Source organism: Pseudopodoces humilis, chromosome 4 (genome assembly GCF_049639895.1).
Source record: "Pseudopodoces humilis isolate 2021_Gansu_Grassland_sample_001 chromosome 4, ASM4963989v1, whole genome shotgun sequence".
Taxonomy (NCBI): Eukaryota; Metazoa; Chordata; class Aves; order Passeriformes; family Paridae; genus Pseudopodoces; species Pseudopodoces humilis.
The window spans coordinates 54,457,623-54,475,544 of NC_142203.1; the positions used below are offsets into that span (position 1 = coordinate 54,457,623).

At 34.8% G+C, this 17,922-nt stretch overlaps 1 protein-coding gene across 1 annotated transcript in view; it reads left to right on the forward strand.

The window, feature by feature from the left end:
• The window catches only part of SCAMP1 (secretory carrier membrane protein 1), a 41,017-nt gene extending 24,046 nt beyond the window's left edge, over positions 1 to 16,971 (forward strand). The window contains exons 5-9 of the mRNA XM_005530066.3: positions 2,592 to 2,720; positions 8,282 to 8,441; positions 10,112 to 10,213; positions 12,040 to 12,157; positions 13,716 to 16,971. Coding sequence (XP_005530123.2) covers positions 2,592 to 2,720; positions 8,282 to 8,441; positions 10,112 to 10,213; positions 12,040 to 12,157; positions 13,716 to 13,880 — 674 coding nt within the window. The 3' untranslated portion in view covers positions 13,881 to 16,971. The remainder of the gene's footprint in view (positions 1 to 2,591; positions 2,721 to 8,281; positions 8,442 to 10,111; positions 10,214 to 12,039; positions 12,158 to 13,715) is intronic.
• The last annotated feature ends 951 nt before the right edge of the window (positions 16,972 to 17,922 follow it).

The window sequence follows — 17,922 nt, forward strand, 5'->3', positions numbered from 1 at the left end:
ATTCTCTTGCCCTTTTTTAAACAGGTGGATTCCTTCCTCCCTAACAGGCTACAATCGTTTAAGCACAACCCATTGTTACCAAAACCAAAACCTTGTTAGCAGTCAGGAAGCCAGCTATTGATCTGCACAGTGTGGTAGCTTCTGGTTGTCCGTTTCTGTGACCAGGAAGATGAGGTGATGATTTGGGCCACCAGTGTTTGTCACTTGTCTTGCCAGTGTTTTATAGTCTTCCTTGATCTTGCCTATTTTTTGACTTGTGGTATCATTTGTAGCCATGTGAGAGAGTAATAGCAGGTAGTGGTCCATGCTCTTGACTAGTTGGGCTACCCTCTTGGCAGCATCAGGGATCTTAGTCCCTGGTAGGTAGCATTGCCCCTTGGGATTCTTGATCAGACTGGTGGATGGTGTCTCAGTGACCCAAAGAGAGTCCCCCACTCAGCATTTCTTACGGTAACGACTATGTCCTGCTGGTCCAGACACTCCTTGTTGAACTTGCTAATGGACATCTAAAGCCTTTAAAGCATCATATCTGTTTTGGTGTGGAAGTTGGAGGGTAGAGGTTGGACTTGGGCTCTGTATTTGTGGGTCACTAGGATCCAAGGTGTCCACACTCAGTGATGTCCATTGTAGGTGTATGGTTTTGAAGCCATTTGTCTATCTCCCTTTCCATCCCTCTAACACTGCACAGCCTCTTTCAATTTGTTCACCTTCTGCAATAGTTCATCAAACTATGCACATTCCATTCAGGTGCAAGCCTTTTCTCCAGGAGACATATCTGTGCATCCATTGCAAGCTACCACCTGTACTCGTGTCTCTTTCCTTACCAGTTCCCTTGGTGGATGTATCAGTCAGACTTTCTCTGGGGCTATCTCAGACACACTAATTTTGAGACAGGTGCCCACCACTATAGCAGAGACCTAGAGCACTTAGCACTTACCTGAGTCATGGACTTGCCTGTGGACTGCAGCTCTCTCCCTGCTCACCCCTCTGCACAAACCGCTGCATCACATCTTTTTGATGCACCATATCCTGGTCACTTGTGCTCCCTAAAGTCAATTAAATCTCCCACATTGCTCCCGGTAATGCTCACTCCATGCCTGACTGGTTAGTGAGAGCTTCTGGGCTTTGGCCTGCTGCTAAGGTTTCCCTAAGCTCAAGAAACTTCTGGACAGCTTGGTCTGATCTTCACCCGCAAATTTACTTCAGTTGCTCTTGCTGCTGTCCTGACTCACAATGGCTGTATAGTACCAATAAATTAAAGCATGTTGTTAAGGGCATTGTTCATATCTCCTGAAACACTGACAGGCTGAGGACATTGACCACTCCTCTAGGAAACCCATTCTAGTGTTTGACCATTTTCTTGGTAATGAAATGCTTCATTATGTCCATTATGAACCTACTCTGGCACGACTTTGAACTATCCTGTGTACTGCATTTCTGGAACCCAGGGACACGTGCATTAATTTGGACACCTTTGAAAACACTATAGAGTGGTCTTGATTGGAGAGCAAGGTCTTTTGCAATTCTCTAGCTATTTGCATTCAGTTGCCTTAAGACGCTGGCTACACATCTAGGACACTGTTGTCATATGTTGTCTTAACATACCGTTAAGACAATATGTTGTCTTAACTACGGTGAAAGATCTTCAAGGTGGTATGTCATCTCAGCTTGATGCCTTTGGCTTTCTCTGCTTAGGTTCTGTGTGGTATTGCATTCAAGCTAATAAAAGTGTGCTGCTTCCTATTTCAACTTATTCATTTGGTCACATGGTGATGAATATATCTCTTTCATCCAGAGTTTGAGATGCTATCGCAAAGGTTTGTTGCAGTGATTATCTCAGCTGAATCTCCAAGTCTGTGCTTGATATGACTTTTGTTCAGCAGAATGTATACTCTAACCTGCGATCAAATAAGCATACAGGAAATCCAAGTGTCTGATCCTGTGTCCTTTGCAGTGTCCTCCCTCTGTTATACAACTGTATCAAAATACAGTGATGCTTTAGGGCATATTCTTGTTAAGAAAAGATACTTAAAGACCAGTAACTCAGTATCTCAGTAACTGTGTTTCTTGAGACTTCCTGCCTTTTAGGTAAGTTTTGACAGGAAACCATATTGGAAACTAGAAACACTTTTCAACTAAAAATTCCAGGATTCTGAAAATGAAGAGTGCTTTTCAGTCCCCTATCTTTGTATTCAACAGGCTATGTGAGTATGGTGGGAGTTTAGGGAAATAAATACTCATATATAAGTCAAGGAATTCTCTTTTTTTTTTTCTATCCATGTCTGCTTTGTGAAAAATTCTCTTACTTTTTAGGAAATGTCAGATGCCTGCTCAGTCTTTTATGTAGATAAAACATTGCACTTTCCTTGACCTTCCTACACTTAATTGTATTTAATTTCTGAAGTTTATATTGAGGACTGCTCTTAAAACTCTTGGGTTTTGGTAGCCCAATTTATTCATCCACTTGAGAAACTCATGCATTAAACAGTTTACAAAAGGTTCAAATGTATATCTCTTCCAAGTATACAGAGACTGAAACCTGAAACTACATTATAAAGGCCTTTTTTTTTCCTTTATTTTCTGTTTTGCAGGTAGAAAAAATAACTGGCCACCTCTTCCTGAGAATTTTCCTGTAGGTCCTTGTTTTTACCAGGATTTTTCAGTAGACATTCCTGTAGAATTCCAGAAGACAGTAAAGATTATGTACTATTTGTGGATGTGTAAGTATTTTCTTTTTAAGAAAAATAAAGTGCCTATTCAAACTCGGAAATACATACGTGCTGCTTTGGCTTTTGGAACATCTGTAATAAAAAAATATTTTGAATCCAGAAGCCATATGTTGAAGCAAAATTTTATGTTAGCTTTAGTTTTAAAAGTATTGAATTATGTCATAAAAGCTTCAACAGAAAAAAAAGGATTATCATTGTAGGGCAATTTCTTTCTAACTTATTGCAATTGTCTGGTTTAAGTTTCTCCAGTTGTAAAATGAACTTTGACCATTTATTAACTTAGAAATAATTTTACTCTTTTTAAAATCTGCTTATATGTTAAGGAATAAATCTCACAGTTACAGTTAATAGAATTTTGAGTTCAATATGTATAATATCCATTTGCTTTAATATACATAGTTTTGTATAGTTTAATATGGTTTTAATCTATAGCAAAGGCTTAATATAATTTTACCCTATTTTTAAAAATAGAAGAATCAGTCCATGTTAGAACTATCCTTTGCAGGCAAATAATGCTCTACACCATCTTTGTAGGATTAATTTTGCCCTCATTGAGAGCCTGTGTTTTGACTGGAGAAATGCTGAAATAAATAGGTGTGCACATGCCACACTTGTTTCTTCTGCCTTGTCCACTGTGATTGATAAAAGCCTGACAAATACTCTGACTCTGATGAAATTGCAAGATATAGATATTTTGATTCCTTCAATATATTTGTAGCCTTCTAAGAAAATGTGGGTTTCAGATATTTTCTATACTTTTTTTTCATAGCTTAAGATGTAGTTAGGAAATCTCCATAATTTTATATGTTACTCTGGTAATCCTGTTGCTGTGATGGAACCATGTAAGTGAAACACATAAAATGAGCAGACAGCGTTGGATGGATCAAGTCAGTTCCACTTCATCATAATCTACAGATTTCTATATTTGTTGCTAGATCGTTAATCTTCAAATAAGCAGCTATAGAGCGTATGACTGGTCACTCTCATAAAGTTGACTGATAATTTAGATGTATATGAAATCTAAGGTGAAATACTCAGAATTTTAGGATGCTTACCAGTTCTGGCCATTTGCAGGACTGAGTTCTGAAAGTGCATATGTTTCAAATACAAGGTGAAGTTGGGCAGTTAGAATTGGAATGTTGATACTGTGCTTAATTTTCTTTCTTATGCCAACAAGTAAAGGAAGAAGCAATATTATATTATTTCAAAATATATAGAACTGTGCTTTTATGTGACAGCTAATCTTGTAGGTAGACTGAGGTTTTAACCATCATCTTGCACTCTTTGCTCTTTAGCTGTAGTACTCTCTGACTTATATAATACTCAGGAAGTATGAACAGGGCATGATAAAGAAAAAGACAAAATCTGATTCATGGTTAAAAAAAAAAAAAGATAAAAAAGATTGTGTATAGAATCCCATCCCTTAGAGTTGGCTGTTGAGTCAATCCTTGACACTTGAAATTTCCTAGGATTGCATCTATGTGGTTTGGCTAATTTCTCATTGACTGTTTTTCCTCTGGAGAGGTACTTATTCCTACATCTTATAAGGTCTAGGAGTTCTGTGAACATGGTCACATTTGGATAAATCTAGTACCGCATTCTCAGTACTTTATAAAGTCAGTACTTTTCCTTTGTAGTAGCCCTGGGAACAAACTTTCTAGTTTAGTTTTCTATGTCTCCACAGTTAGAATTAATTTTATATCATCATTCTTAGTTTCTATATCTCTGAGGAAATGTCTTTACGTAAGAGCCATATGCTCTTCCTTTCATGAAAAAACATGAACTCTGTATCCCTATTTCATTAGCTCATTTCTCTTTTCTCCTTTTGTATCAGAAGTTTGAGTTTTCTAATTATTGGATATGGTTTTATCTTTGAACATTTTTTCCCCAGGGGAGAGAATATTTATTTTTTTTTTAACAGATTGAGTGCTCACATGTTTTTGTGAACTATAACAATTAATTAGCAATGACTTTTCACAGTTGCCATTGGAGTTTTTCTATTCTATCTTGGCTTTGTGACCATCGGTGCTTTAAGGACTTGCACACGAAAATGACAGTTTTTCTACCTCATTAGCACTGACTACTGATTTTAAAATTTTGCTATTACTTTGTCCAATGTCAAGTACAATGTCTCTTGACTATTGCTAACAGTCAAAAACAGGCTCAAAAGCTTGTTTTCCAGCTACTTTCCCCACAGGCTGATAGCATGTGCCAAATAAACACCACTGATTTTCAGAGGGTAGTTCTTACTTGAAGTTACAAACTGAAGAGATTCTGGTAGAAAAATAATACCTTAGAGTGCCAACTTTTTTTCTTTTTCTGTTTAGTAGAGTTTCATCTCATCCTCTGTCTGAGGATATGATAAATGGTGTATATCCATATATGTCTGTATATCAGTCTGTGTAGATGTCTGTTCTACCTGTCCCTGAGAACCTCCAATGATAGACACTTCACAAACTCCCTTCAAGCCTGTTCTAATGGGTTGCTGTCTTTTAGAATTAGATGTTTCCTGGTATATTAATTTAATTCTCCCCTCCTTTGTTTGATCTTTCCTGTTCTATCCACTGCTGTAATGGAAAAGGTATTTATCCCCATTAGTCATCTCGTTTTGCCTTACTTATCATAGTTCACTCAGCCTTTATTTTTGGGTGATGTTTTATCGAGGTTTGACTGGTTGCTGTCACAGAGATTCACTGTTGGTCCACTCCATATTATTATGTGTCTTTTAGTAAGTACCATCAGGAAATTTTTTAAAAGTACCTTCATATTGTAGGTAGCACATGTTTATGTGCTGATCCAAGACTGCTTAATGCTTATTTTATGTTATAATATATGTTAGAATATATTTTTCCCCATGGAAGAACCATGGAAATGGAGAACCATTTTCTGGTTTTTGTAAGGCATATTAGCATGTCTCTCCCAAGTGAGCAGAACAGACTAGGAACAAAAGCCTAAACAACATCTGAAGCTACCTGGTGCTCCAAGGTTATGTGTGATCAAACTTCATTATCCCAGTCCTCACTTGTGAGTTGCCTTGTGGCTTCAAAACTCTCCATTCTATAGGCATCTCATTTCCCTTTAGGCAGTTCCAATCCAGGGTGACAGTCATGTGTTCTGATGTGGACTTAGGTTTCTTGAGAATATAATCAATGAAACATTACTGAAATTAAACTTAGTACAAAAATTTGTTTTCATACAGTCTCAAATGGAATAGCAAAATCATCTTAATAATGTACATGCCAAATATCTTCAGTAAAGACTTGTGGTCTTTATCTACAACTAACTTTGAGACACTTATGGAAGATAAAGTGTAGTTAATTAAAACAAGGAATAAATCTAAGGAGAATTCTTTTCTTCAGGGAAGTTTATACCAACAAGAAGAGGTATTAATATTTATTAAACTAATGCAGTCTTCCATTGTTGACTCTTATTCTGGCATGAACGCCTTTTTTCCTACTTCAGCTGCTTCCACACACAAACTAGGAGAAGGCTTTCTTCAATCACACAGAGTACTCTTATTGTTATAGCTCTGAGGTTGTCATACAGAAATTGCATGCCAAAGCCCTAGGTGATTTCAGCCCCCAGGTGGTCATTATTTTCTAATAACTTGTATTATGGTTTAATTTACTGAGGCAAGGAGGTGGAAGGTACTTGAAACTGTTACCCTGAACTTCACAAATACATGTCTGTTCATATAAGAGCTAAGCTTGCCTAGATCCCTTAGTGAAGGTGTTGGCTCAAAGGATAAATGATTCTCTGTACCTTGCAGCAAGCAGGCAGAGGCTTGAAGGGCAAGCTCAGTGAAGTGAGATTTGTCAGTCAAGTCTGCTGTCTTCCTCTATAGCTTGCTAATACTTGTTTTGTACAGCTGAGTCTCTCTGTTATAGTAGTGAAGCACACCCTGTATAGTATCAGTTGTGGGTGTGATGCTTCAGCCTCTTCTGCACTGATGGTACTCTTTTAAAACTTGTCCTGTTACCACAATTGCAGTTACATATATAAAAAAAAAAGGTCATTTTGAAAAGCTCAAGCTCCACCAGAATATGAATTTTTCTTGTAACATAGAAGTCTCCATGTGTTCCAGTATTGAGTAGAAAAATAGAGAATACACCTTTCTTGTACTTACCAAAGGAAGGCAGGAACTGGGATTTGTTTAGTTTCTTTATGAGGCATAAACACACAAATTCTGAAATGAGTTGTTTTGCTGACCCCTTGGGGCAGTGCTAAAATATGGAGGTGCAATAATTGCCTTTTATTTAGAAGAACAAAGTGTTTTGATTCTGGTGACTCTTACAGGAAATTATTATTTATCTGAGGAAATATTTTCAGTTTCATCAGAATTCCATGCAATGATCTATGCATATTGCTTTTAAGAGTTCTTTCCCGCTGTGTTGATTTAGAGCTCAAGTCATAATTAAGACAGCAATAAAGAGTTTCAGGATTCTCTTATTCAGAATCCTCAGTATCGTGCTTGTTCTGTTAACCTTACCATCCAGTAGAATCACTAAAATATTGCTCTGGACTTAAATAAAATAAAAAGCATTGCTGTCAGGAACATGTTTGTGCAGTTATAAATCTCCTACTTTATCCTGATCCACCAGGAAAGAAGTTGTTCTCTGAGGCAGCAAAATCCCTCCTGAATCACTGGTTATTGCTGAAAAAAGAGAGAAATTCATGTTCATATCTGAAGTCTAGCAGAGCTAACTTCTGTGTCAGATAGCATGAATGTAGTAGTTTTAATGTTTCTTAGTATTGCCTTATTCTGTTCTAAGAAGTAAACTTAATTGAAATAAAATGTGAAGTCATAATTCAAATGCATTTTCTTTAGTAGAAATTGAATAGTTAATGTGTAACAAAGTCTGCCAATGAGAAAATTACACAGGTCACCAAAAAAGCAGATGTTCTAAGTAACATTTGAATATACAAAATATATTGAAGTTTATATTAAAATATAAGATATAAAAATATATCTACAACAGCTTCTTGCAGACCATGTTTTACTGAGGAACATTCTTAATAAGTGGGGTTTCTTGTTTTATTATATGGAAGACAAAGCTTTCTGTTGAAAAATTATTTGGGAAATTTTTGTTCTCAAATTTGAATGTGTACGGTGTTTATTTTGTGATGCACTTTGTCATTTTAAGGTGTCTCTCAAAAAATACTCAGTAGTCTCATAAATATATATATTACTACTTTAGAAAAAAATAAATTATTGCAGCTGTAGAAACCTCTTTTTTCTTAATTTAATGTTTGAAAGTGTTTTATTGGTATGACAGGATATTTTTCCATTTCCAAGTAGCTAGTGGTACTTGAATTTTCATGTAGAGTGTTCTCACTTGTGAATACAGGATTTACCTGAAATTTAGAAAACTATCAAAATCAATTGATTACAAAAGGCTTTGAGATGGTACTGGTATTGTCAGCACACTGATGTTTTGTTTAAAATGCTGTTTTGTTAAAATGTTTAAAAGTTCAGGTATAACTTCAGCAGTTGTAATAATTTATTGTTTAAAAATAACTTAATTAAGACTATTTTGCTTTTTCTTCTACAGTCCATACAGTGACACTGTTTCTTAATATCTTTGGATGTTTGGCCTGGTTTTATGTTGATGCTACGCGAGGGGTTGATTTTGGATTGAGTATTCTCTGGTTCTTGCTTTTTACTCCTTGTTCTTTTGTCTGCTGGTACAGACCACTTTATGGAGCTTTCAGGTAACAACTTCAGTTGACTTGGGATATTCAGAAACTTGTCAAAATGTATAGCATTCAAGAATTTGCTTGATAATCATGATGATAATCCTTTACAGTGCTTTCATTAGAAATAAAGGTTATGTTTGCCATTAATTCAGTTGTTGAATTTGAAATACTGATGCCAATAGATAGTAATATAATGGAATATCCTTTAAAATATGTATCATTTTTACCACAGACAAAATATTTGTTGGAAATACTTAACTTTGTTAAAGTTAATAAGGGCTGGTAACAATTGTAAAGAACATTCTCATTAAATCTCTGTCTCTTCACACCAAGAATGTGAGTAGGTTAGTAGTCAATAGTGTCCTAAATATTTTGCTTCCTGAATGAACTTCATAAATAACTACTCTTAAGTGATGTATTTTTAAGTGATAGACACCTACGGTATCTGTAATTGAAATAGCCTGAGATTCTTAAGAATTAACAGATAGTAAACAAACTAGTACTTTTCCTAGTTTTAGTAATCTTTGCAAACTTCAGAAGCATGAGGTGTGTGATTAAGAGGAGAATGGTGTGTTTGCATGCAAAGTAAAACTTCTTAGTGACGATCACCATGTAGAGATTTCAAGTCCTGTACTCCTAAAGTTGTTTTTGGTTTTTTTTTTTACATTGAAGTGATTCAGGATGTTCTCAGCTAAAGTACCCTTGCATTAAGACTGATGGCCAGAAGCTGCAATTAACTGTAACATTTAGAGTACAGGAAGTATTTATTTTTGCTAACCAAGGAGGTATTGCTGTATCCACAAATCTTTGAGGAATCATATAGTTTAACTTGCATTTCCTGTCTAGTAAATCCATAGCTTTTCTTAGACAAAATTGGTTGGTTGAAGAAGGAAAACTACTAGTTGCATATTCAACTTTGTCAGTTGCTCAGCTGAAAATGAAACAGTTACTGAACTGAACTTGTTGAAACATTGGTTGAACTGGTATAGAAATTACAAACTCCCTTCTGCAGAAAGAGCTTTTAAGGGCAAAATCTGTTTCAATAACTTAACTAAATGATTTCTACTTTGAACTCTAGTAGAAAGCATAACATATGATCAATAGTTTTAACAGCAATAAGTTGAGTCTTTTTTGAAATTTTGCCTGTACATTTATATTTGGCTGTTTCTAAAATTTTATTTATTTTCAGTCTTTGTAAGGCTGGCATTTTAGTAATTTAAACAGCAAATGTATTTTGTACATTTTACTTCAAAATAACAGCTGCTTCAGTATTTTGGTGTGCTCTGTGTTTCAGTAATGCCATATGATATTTCACTTCTTTTCACAAGTTAAATACTCTCTTCCCATCTTTCCATCACTGTGAACTTCACTCTGAAAGTGGAGCAGAATTCTTAATACAAACTTAAATGGTTAGTTGAAGAGGCCCTGCTCTGGGCTGAGCAGAACTATTCTCACCTTTCTTAGAGATGCAGGTGGCAAAATCACTATATTAAAGAAGAAAGAGCAGTTCTTGTAAATAAACGCTCTAAAAGAAACACAGAATTGCTGATACTTCAGGTCACTTGATAAATGAAAGTACTTTTTCTCTAGTTAATGCAGAAAGAAGTTAGATTGGTACTACAGAATATGAATAAAAATAATGATTTTTCTGGCTGCTTTAATCATTTTCCCCCCACCTCTTTCAGGAGTGACAGTTCATTCAGGTTCTTTGTGTTCTTCTTTGTATATATCTGTCAGTTTGCTGTACATGTACTTCAAGCTGCAGGATTTCAAAGATGGGGAAACTGGTGAGTATTCTGTTTGCCATAGTGTTGTACTGTCTGTAAAACAAACACTCATATTTGAAGTAACAACTGTAATACAGTCTGTGTTTTTAAAGGAATAATGTTGTGTTCACTGGAATGTTACACTTAACTCTCAAAAGAAAGCATTTTTGGAGTGCTCTTAACTAGGAGAATTGGGTGAAATGTATCCAAAGAAAGTGAGATACCTCTGTTACTAGGCTGGTCAAAATTTTATCCTTCAATTTAAACTACTTTGAACTTTTCCATGTGCTGCCTCCTCTATTTTGGTGGTGTAAGGAGGTATTACTTGTTCTGTATTTAAGGTAAAGGAAAGCAGAAATTTAGACACCAATAATGTATTGTTTGCATATTTTTTATATTGTTAGGTATTTCTAATTATATTAATATACTTCCTACTCAATGAGAAATTTATGGCTAAAATTTGTAGAATGAGTAAACAAGGTATTTGGGTGAATATAGTAGTATGTCTTTGATATTATTTGAAAAGTTTTTTTGAGTCACATCGATATTATGTAATATGAATTAAGAAATAAAGGAATATAATTCTTTTAAATGTTTGCAAATACATAAGCTCTTACATGAAGCTTGTATGTATATTATCTTTTTTTTTGAGTCTTGGAGGTCTAATATTTAGATTTCACAAGGAGAAACTATAGGGAAGAAACTCTCTTTGAAATAAAGGAATTAACTAAAAGCACGGTTCTAGCAAGCCAACTAGTAACAAGAGTCACAAGTAGCAGTGCTGTAGTTGGGTAATGACACTTCCCTTTCTCAGTGCTGTTTGCTGCAAACCTCAAAATTCATGCAAAGCAGATGAAACATTATTGCTTTAGAATTGTTATGTAAGGAAAGCTCCCTGTTTATTATTTTTGCTATGGAATTCTTTATTGCTTATTCATCCAAGTCTGGGAAGTGTGCTTTTAAGTGTACTTGGGGAAGGAGAATTGAAAGTAGCCAGATCATCAGAAAATCCTAGTTACAGTTCAAGTTCTGGGGTTTTGTGGTAGATTACAGTGGGACATAGTGGATATCAAAGTGGTGTGAAGGGGAAAGTTTTAAGGTTTGGATTTACATTATTTGTTTGTGGGGTTTTTTTTGGTTTTTTTTTTGGTTTTTTTTTTTTACGACATGGAAAAATCTTTTTCATCTTAATGCATGGGGTTTTGTTCTTAAGACAACCTGCTTTTTTAATTTTAGTTTAGTTTTCAGGTCTGAAAATCTTATTTGTTGGTGTTTCAATTTTGAAGAATGGGGAAATGCTCGAAGTACATACTTATGTGGTTTTTTCTATTATTTTGTCTGATGCTCTCCACTTAAAAAATTATATTAACCACAGTTGAGAAAGCATCACTGTGTGGATACAATTAAATGAGTCTTCACATGGAAGCTATATAGGTGTGGTATTTTCCTGATCCTTATAAAAGTTAGAAACTACCTTTTTAGGGATATTTTCTCATCTACGAATTCATGTAGTCCTGAATCAATCTGAAATGACAGTATAACAAAAAAACCTCAAGAAGTTGAGAAGCAGCTCTCTAATTTTGCTACAATTTTGCGCAAGGATAATAATATTTACAACAATTTTTCATATAGTTTCGCTGCATTTTCTTTGAAGAAATGGAAATTAAGCTTTAAAAACATATCATAGAACCAAAATTTGCTTATGTAAAATTCACATTATTTTTCTTCAAAAATACTCAAAATGGTTCAGAACCAGGAGGTTATAGATTTTTTCTTTCATGAGGGTATCTTTGATTAAATGTTTCATGTGCTGTACTAGTAAAATCTGTTCTTTCTCTTTCCTTCAGTGGGTGGATTTCATCTCTTACTGGACTCAATAAGAGTATTCCTGTTGGCATTATGATGATAATCATAGCTGCACTTTTCACAGCATCTGCTGTCATCTCACTAGTTATGTTTAAAAAGGTAAGTTACATATTATTCCCCTCCTTTGTTTCCTATGTTTGATTTGGATTTTGCTTTCTTTCTTGAGACAGGTACTCTTTCACAAAGTAGTGGGGATTAAATTATATTTTTCAAGGTGAGCCTTACCTACTAATAACTATACAGTTTTGCTTATACTGTTGTGGAGTTACAAAATGCTGTTTGTACAATTCAGGTATTTTCTGCAAATGGGGAAGGGTGGCTCTGAATTAGAGAACCCGAGAGCTAATCCTGCCACAAAGGAGTAGGTGACTGCACTGGACACTATTGTAGCTGTAGATGCCAGGTTGTCCAGCAGGCGCTGAGAAGTGATTGCTAAGTTTCAGCTCTTACCAAAATCATTCCTATTAAAATCAATAGAAGAGAGAGATGCTTAGGACCTCAGAAAAGGAATTTTATTTATCTATCTTTGTTTTTTAATATTTTATTGCCAGCTAATGATGCAGGAGCATGAAAACTCAAAGAGATAAACTCTTTCTCTGTGGTTACTTCTGGTGAATTTCCACACAGATCTAGGTAAAGATACTGATGCACTAGTAAGTCATTGAGATAAATGTAGCTGGGAATTATGATGATGATATGCTGGCTGAATTCTAGTAACTCAACCTCATTTACAATTAAAGATTTTACACATATACAAATTCTTTTGACCTGTTCTCTGTAAACTAGAAATTTTAAGTTTGCACCTGGAGATGTCCTATTTTGTTTTCTGTAGAAATATTCTATAGATGAGAAGAAACAAGCAAGAAAAATGGATGGTGGAATATGTTTTTACACTTTCCTTACTATACGCATCCAGATTCTTCCCAAAGATCTGCATATTCATATATGACTTGATATATTTTTATGCATGAGAAATAGTCATATTTGTAACAGAGAAAAAAATTACATTAGTTTTCCTGCTACACTGAAATGAAGCTGTCTTTGCAATATTATTTGACAACCTTTTTGTGACTTAACTGAGTCACAAATAGCATTTGAATTTTAATATTCAGGTAATTGAAAGTTAATCAGGATTTTTGTCTGTTTTGTTGATTTTTATTTGTTATATGACATATTGTTAAGGGTGTTTTTAAGTCATACTGTTTATTCCTCTGGTTATTATGCAGAGCTGTCAGTCATCACACTAGTTTTGCAAATGTTTACCTGTCTAATTAGGGTATTTTGAAATTTTTAATATTCAGTCAGAGTGTAACTTCATCTTGTAATCAGTCACAGTAATTAAAATGTTTCTAAATTGTTGTAGAGGAAAATTCACCAAATATACATCACACATTTTAGTACACATGATGAGACCCCTCTGAACTTGCAGAAAATTATAGCTATCCCTCACTGTCAAATTGTGTGTGCAACAGGACAACATAAAAATCAAAACTTCGTGCGAAAAATTTCCATGTTCTCATCTCTGGATTCTCTCAAACACGTGAACTAACCACATTTCCCCACCTCACACCTCCACTTTGTGTTTGAGACTTTGCTATTGGTCTACTCAGAAATGGGAAGCATGGCACCATTTTCTCATTGCTTTTCCCCTCTGTAGGTGCATGGGCTGTACCGCACGACTGGCGCGAGCTTTGAGAAAGCACAGCAGGAATTTGCCACGGGAGTGATGTCCAACAAAACTGTACAAACTGCTGCGGCCAACGCCGCCTCAACGGCGGCCACCAGTGCAGCTCAGAATGCCTTCAAGGGTAACCGGATGTAGAGAAACAGTTGCTGCCGTTCTTTTCAACTGTTCTTTATTTTCCAGTCACTTACTGTATTCCCTAAATGCCTAGATCAAAATTCACACAGCATGTTTGTCTCTTCTGCAGCTGTGCATGGGTTAAATGGGAAATATTTGGTTTATTTTAGTTTAAATTCATTTATTTTAAGAAGAAAACCATTTTTCCCCTTCTTTAACATGTTGAATTCTACAATGTAAAGCTTTCCATATTTTATGGAAGATAAATAATTGCAACAATTGGCCTGAGAATGAACCGTGAAATTTAATGATCAAATCAATGTATTAAAATTGGGAAGGTTTTTTAGCAATTCACTCCAGTATTTTTTTTTTTTACATTCAGGAAACACTGGATTTATTACTTTTCTTTGCAAGAACTGATTTCTCTATTTCTACCGTAAGAAATGGGGTAGACTGAGAGATACGGTTAGGTTTGACTACTGCTTTTGCAATTTCAGCAGCTGCTGGGGTTAAATACAAGTAAGAGTATAAATTCTTTCCTTATTTGGTTTTGTTGGGTTTTTTTTAGGTAAGTCTTTTGATATAAACCTGTAAGTTTGCATGAATACTGTTGAGTTACCTGATCATGTTTAGGTAGTGTTTTGTCCAGAATTTACCTGCACCACTTTACAACATTTGTTTGTATCTATTTCCATGGAGTATTTTCTACCTGTGAGAAATTAGTATGGGGCATAAACATTCTCTGTAATAGAATAGTTCAGTTTAAGGAAGTTAACTGGTGATTTCAATCACAGAGCTAAGTGAGTATATATTTGCTGTTTTTAACTTCAGTATTCAGATATCCCCTGTCCCTCTTCTATGTGCAGTGGTATTTTTATTTTATTTGGGATTTCTTTGGTTAGTTTTTTTGTTTGGGTTTTTTTTCAGGTATAGATTTATGTTTAACTGTGGTACTAAATCTCTAGCCTGGACAGTCACTCTGTTTACTGCCTGTCCAAAACACTATATATATATATATATATATGTATATATATATATATATATATATATATATATATATATATATATATATATATATATACAGAATCCAATTTTCTAACAGGAGTATTGTCTAAAGTCAGGCTCTTTAAGCAATGGCATTTAATGGATACCTGAATGAATTTTAATATTAACTATCTCTGTGGTGTGATTTAAGCTATAAGAAAAAACTTTTAAACTATTTTGATTTGGCAAAGGGAGAAATGTTTATCTTTATTAAAGTTAAATTTTAACTCATTGAATTGGAGGCCTAAGAGGTTAGATTGGTGCTGTGAAACTAACAATCCATAATGGTACATACCATCACAATATTTTAGAATATAATATCGTCAGGGCTTAGTATAGTGGGAGTTTCTCTCCTCTGAAGACCCTGTGTTCTTGGATTGCCCCATGAGACTTATATACAATACTTACAGTTTTTCAAACTCTTCTGGAAAATGGAAAGATGACATCCCACAGATTGTGGAAGTATACACTGTGGCTGAAATTAATTAAGGTGAATAATCTTTAATAACACAGCATAAAGTTCTGAGGCTCTCCATGTTCTGGACTGAATTTCATAGAGTCCATTTCACTACACTGTATTCATAATAACAGAAGCTCGTTAAAAAAAAAACTCCCCTAATTTAATCCTTGAATCAGTAATATAGTGTTAGCATGAATTCTCCTATTAGTTTCCTTTAGTTCACTAATTCCTTTAAACCAGACTTGAATTTGAAAAAACATCATAGTTCCACCTATGCTGAAGTTCACAGTAATGAATATATTTGCTTAAATATTCTATCTAACAAGGCTGTTAAAATGTCATAATAGTGGACATGCTAACATTGAAATTGAATTTGCGTGGAATGTTTTTAAAGCTTTCCAGATCAAAGTCACTGTTCTCTGCTGAGATTGGGGGCCGTCATTCTAGAAGCTATATATCAAAATTGTTCTTTTCGTATTTTAAACTTACCTCGAGGGTTGTGTCTAGGAACTCTGCTATGGATTACTTTTAAATCTAAATTTAGGGAATTCTTTTGGTATCTCTTGGATAGGAATCCTAGGGACATCATCCTTAAAATTTAACTGAAGTTGAAGATTGCATAATTACCAGAAAAAAAACCCAAACACGTTAGGAATAAAACCTGAATTTGACAGGTAGATTTTTTTCTCAAATGTTTGAAGGTTTCTTGAGAAAACGTATGTCATGTTCTGTGTATAAGAATTGTTGATTTGTAATATCATAGGCTGAAGGTACAGATTTAAGCCTTCTGAATGAAATTTGGGGCTGTGTCACCTTTGAATTCTTTAAACGAGAAATCTGTGACACTTTGCAGCCCAAAAGGGAAGGAGAAGTTTGTTTAGCTTTGACAACAGCAGGCTGAGATTTGTTGAAATATTTTGTACCTAACAAAAATTAGATTTTATGATCTCTTATTGATCAGAGTATGGTGCCCACTTGAGTTGTCTTTTTGTAGTATTGTGACAGAGTACAAAGTATGAAGTTTAAACACTGGAATGTCAGTAGTTATTGATCTGTAATTAGGAGTTGTTTTTATTTATCTGAGGATGTTTGTATATTTTGTAAATTACTAACAATGTTCTGCCATCCTGGTGAATGTCATGGTTCTGTACAAATGCACTTCTTCTGTCCCTCTGTTGCATGTCTGGGTAGTTCAGAAGTTTTGTATATTTATTGTATTAACACAGTGTCATAGAACAAAAAGACTTTTTTCCTAGGTGTTCGCTCTGCATAGTTTTGACCAATAATGGGGATCTTTCTTCTAACAGTCAGGTTGATGTGCAGGGAGGATGATCTATGTAAAAGTCTGACTTGCTTTTTATAATTCTGTACATAGATGCTGTATTTCTGCTGAAATGGATGTCCACTATCAATAAATCTGGTTAAAGAGAATTAGTCTATTTAACTGTTACAAAGAAAATTCTTAAAATACTTGCAGTTTACATTTCTGTGCTGTAAACTCACAAGGGTTAAAATTAAACATGCTCTGTCATGACTGAATGGAATTCTGCAGGTATTAAGTGACTCTTAAAGCATTACTGAAAGTAAAATGAAGTTGCTGAAACAATATTTGCTTTGGTAGTATTTATTTTTCTAATTTCTGCCAGTGAATCAACATTTCTGTCACTGCTGTCCTGCTTTTTTCTCTTTCAGTCGCTATCACAATATGTTGATTTTTTCATGTAATGTCAGCACCTGCTGTCTAGTACTCATCTTACTACTGGGTTTCCTCTGAAGAGCCAAATGACTTCATCTAGACAAATGTGATGTAGGTAAGTTCGCAGATGCATGATGCATATTCATGCAATGATATAGCAAACAGTGCTCTGATGTACAGTCAGGATTATTCTGGGAGATGGCAGATATGTGTTTTTGAAGACACTTTCACATGCATGCATCAGTCAGTATTGAAATTCTTCATCCACTTGATCTTTCTTTGTAATTTACAGATCTAGGATGGCAGTGTCACCAGACTATAGGAAGAGGTTTTGTACTTTCTTGTAAATGTAATCATGGTTGTGGTGCTATATGATCTAGTCATGTTTTATGTTTAGAATTATTACACCATTTTAGTGCTCTCTGTGGGAAAGAATTCCTTTGGTTTGCTCTGTTTACTTTCCTCAGGAAGTTGTGAGCATTGAGTTGGAAAAGCATGCGCACAGTGAGAGAAAAGCATGGGTTAAGAGAACTGTAATTAAAAACACTCAGTGTTACTTCTGGAAAGCTATTTCTGTCAAGGAAAAGGCACACACCTAGAACATTCTGGTTATGAATCTGTAATAGGGCACAGTAGGTCAGATAATTAATTAGGTTTAACTCAGTTACATTAAAATTACATGAATTAGTTTGTATTTTTTTTCTACAAATTAATTTTATGTCTGCAAGTGGCTTTTATTATCATAATTAGAAAAATCAGGAAGATTTACAGAGGAAGTAGTGCAGGTCTAGCTCAGCAGCAAAAACCAGTGAAACTTTATACAAGGATTAAACTAAATACAGTATCACATGATAGTGAGGGGA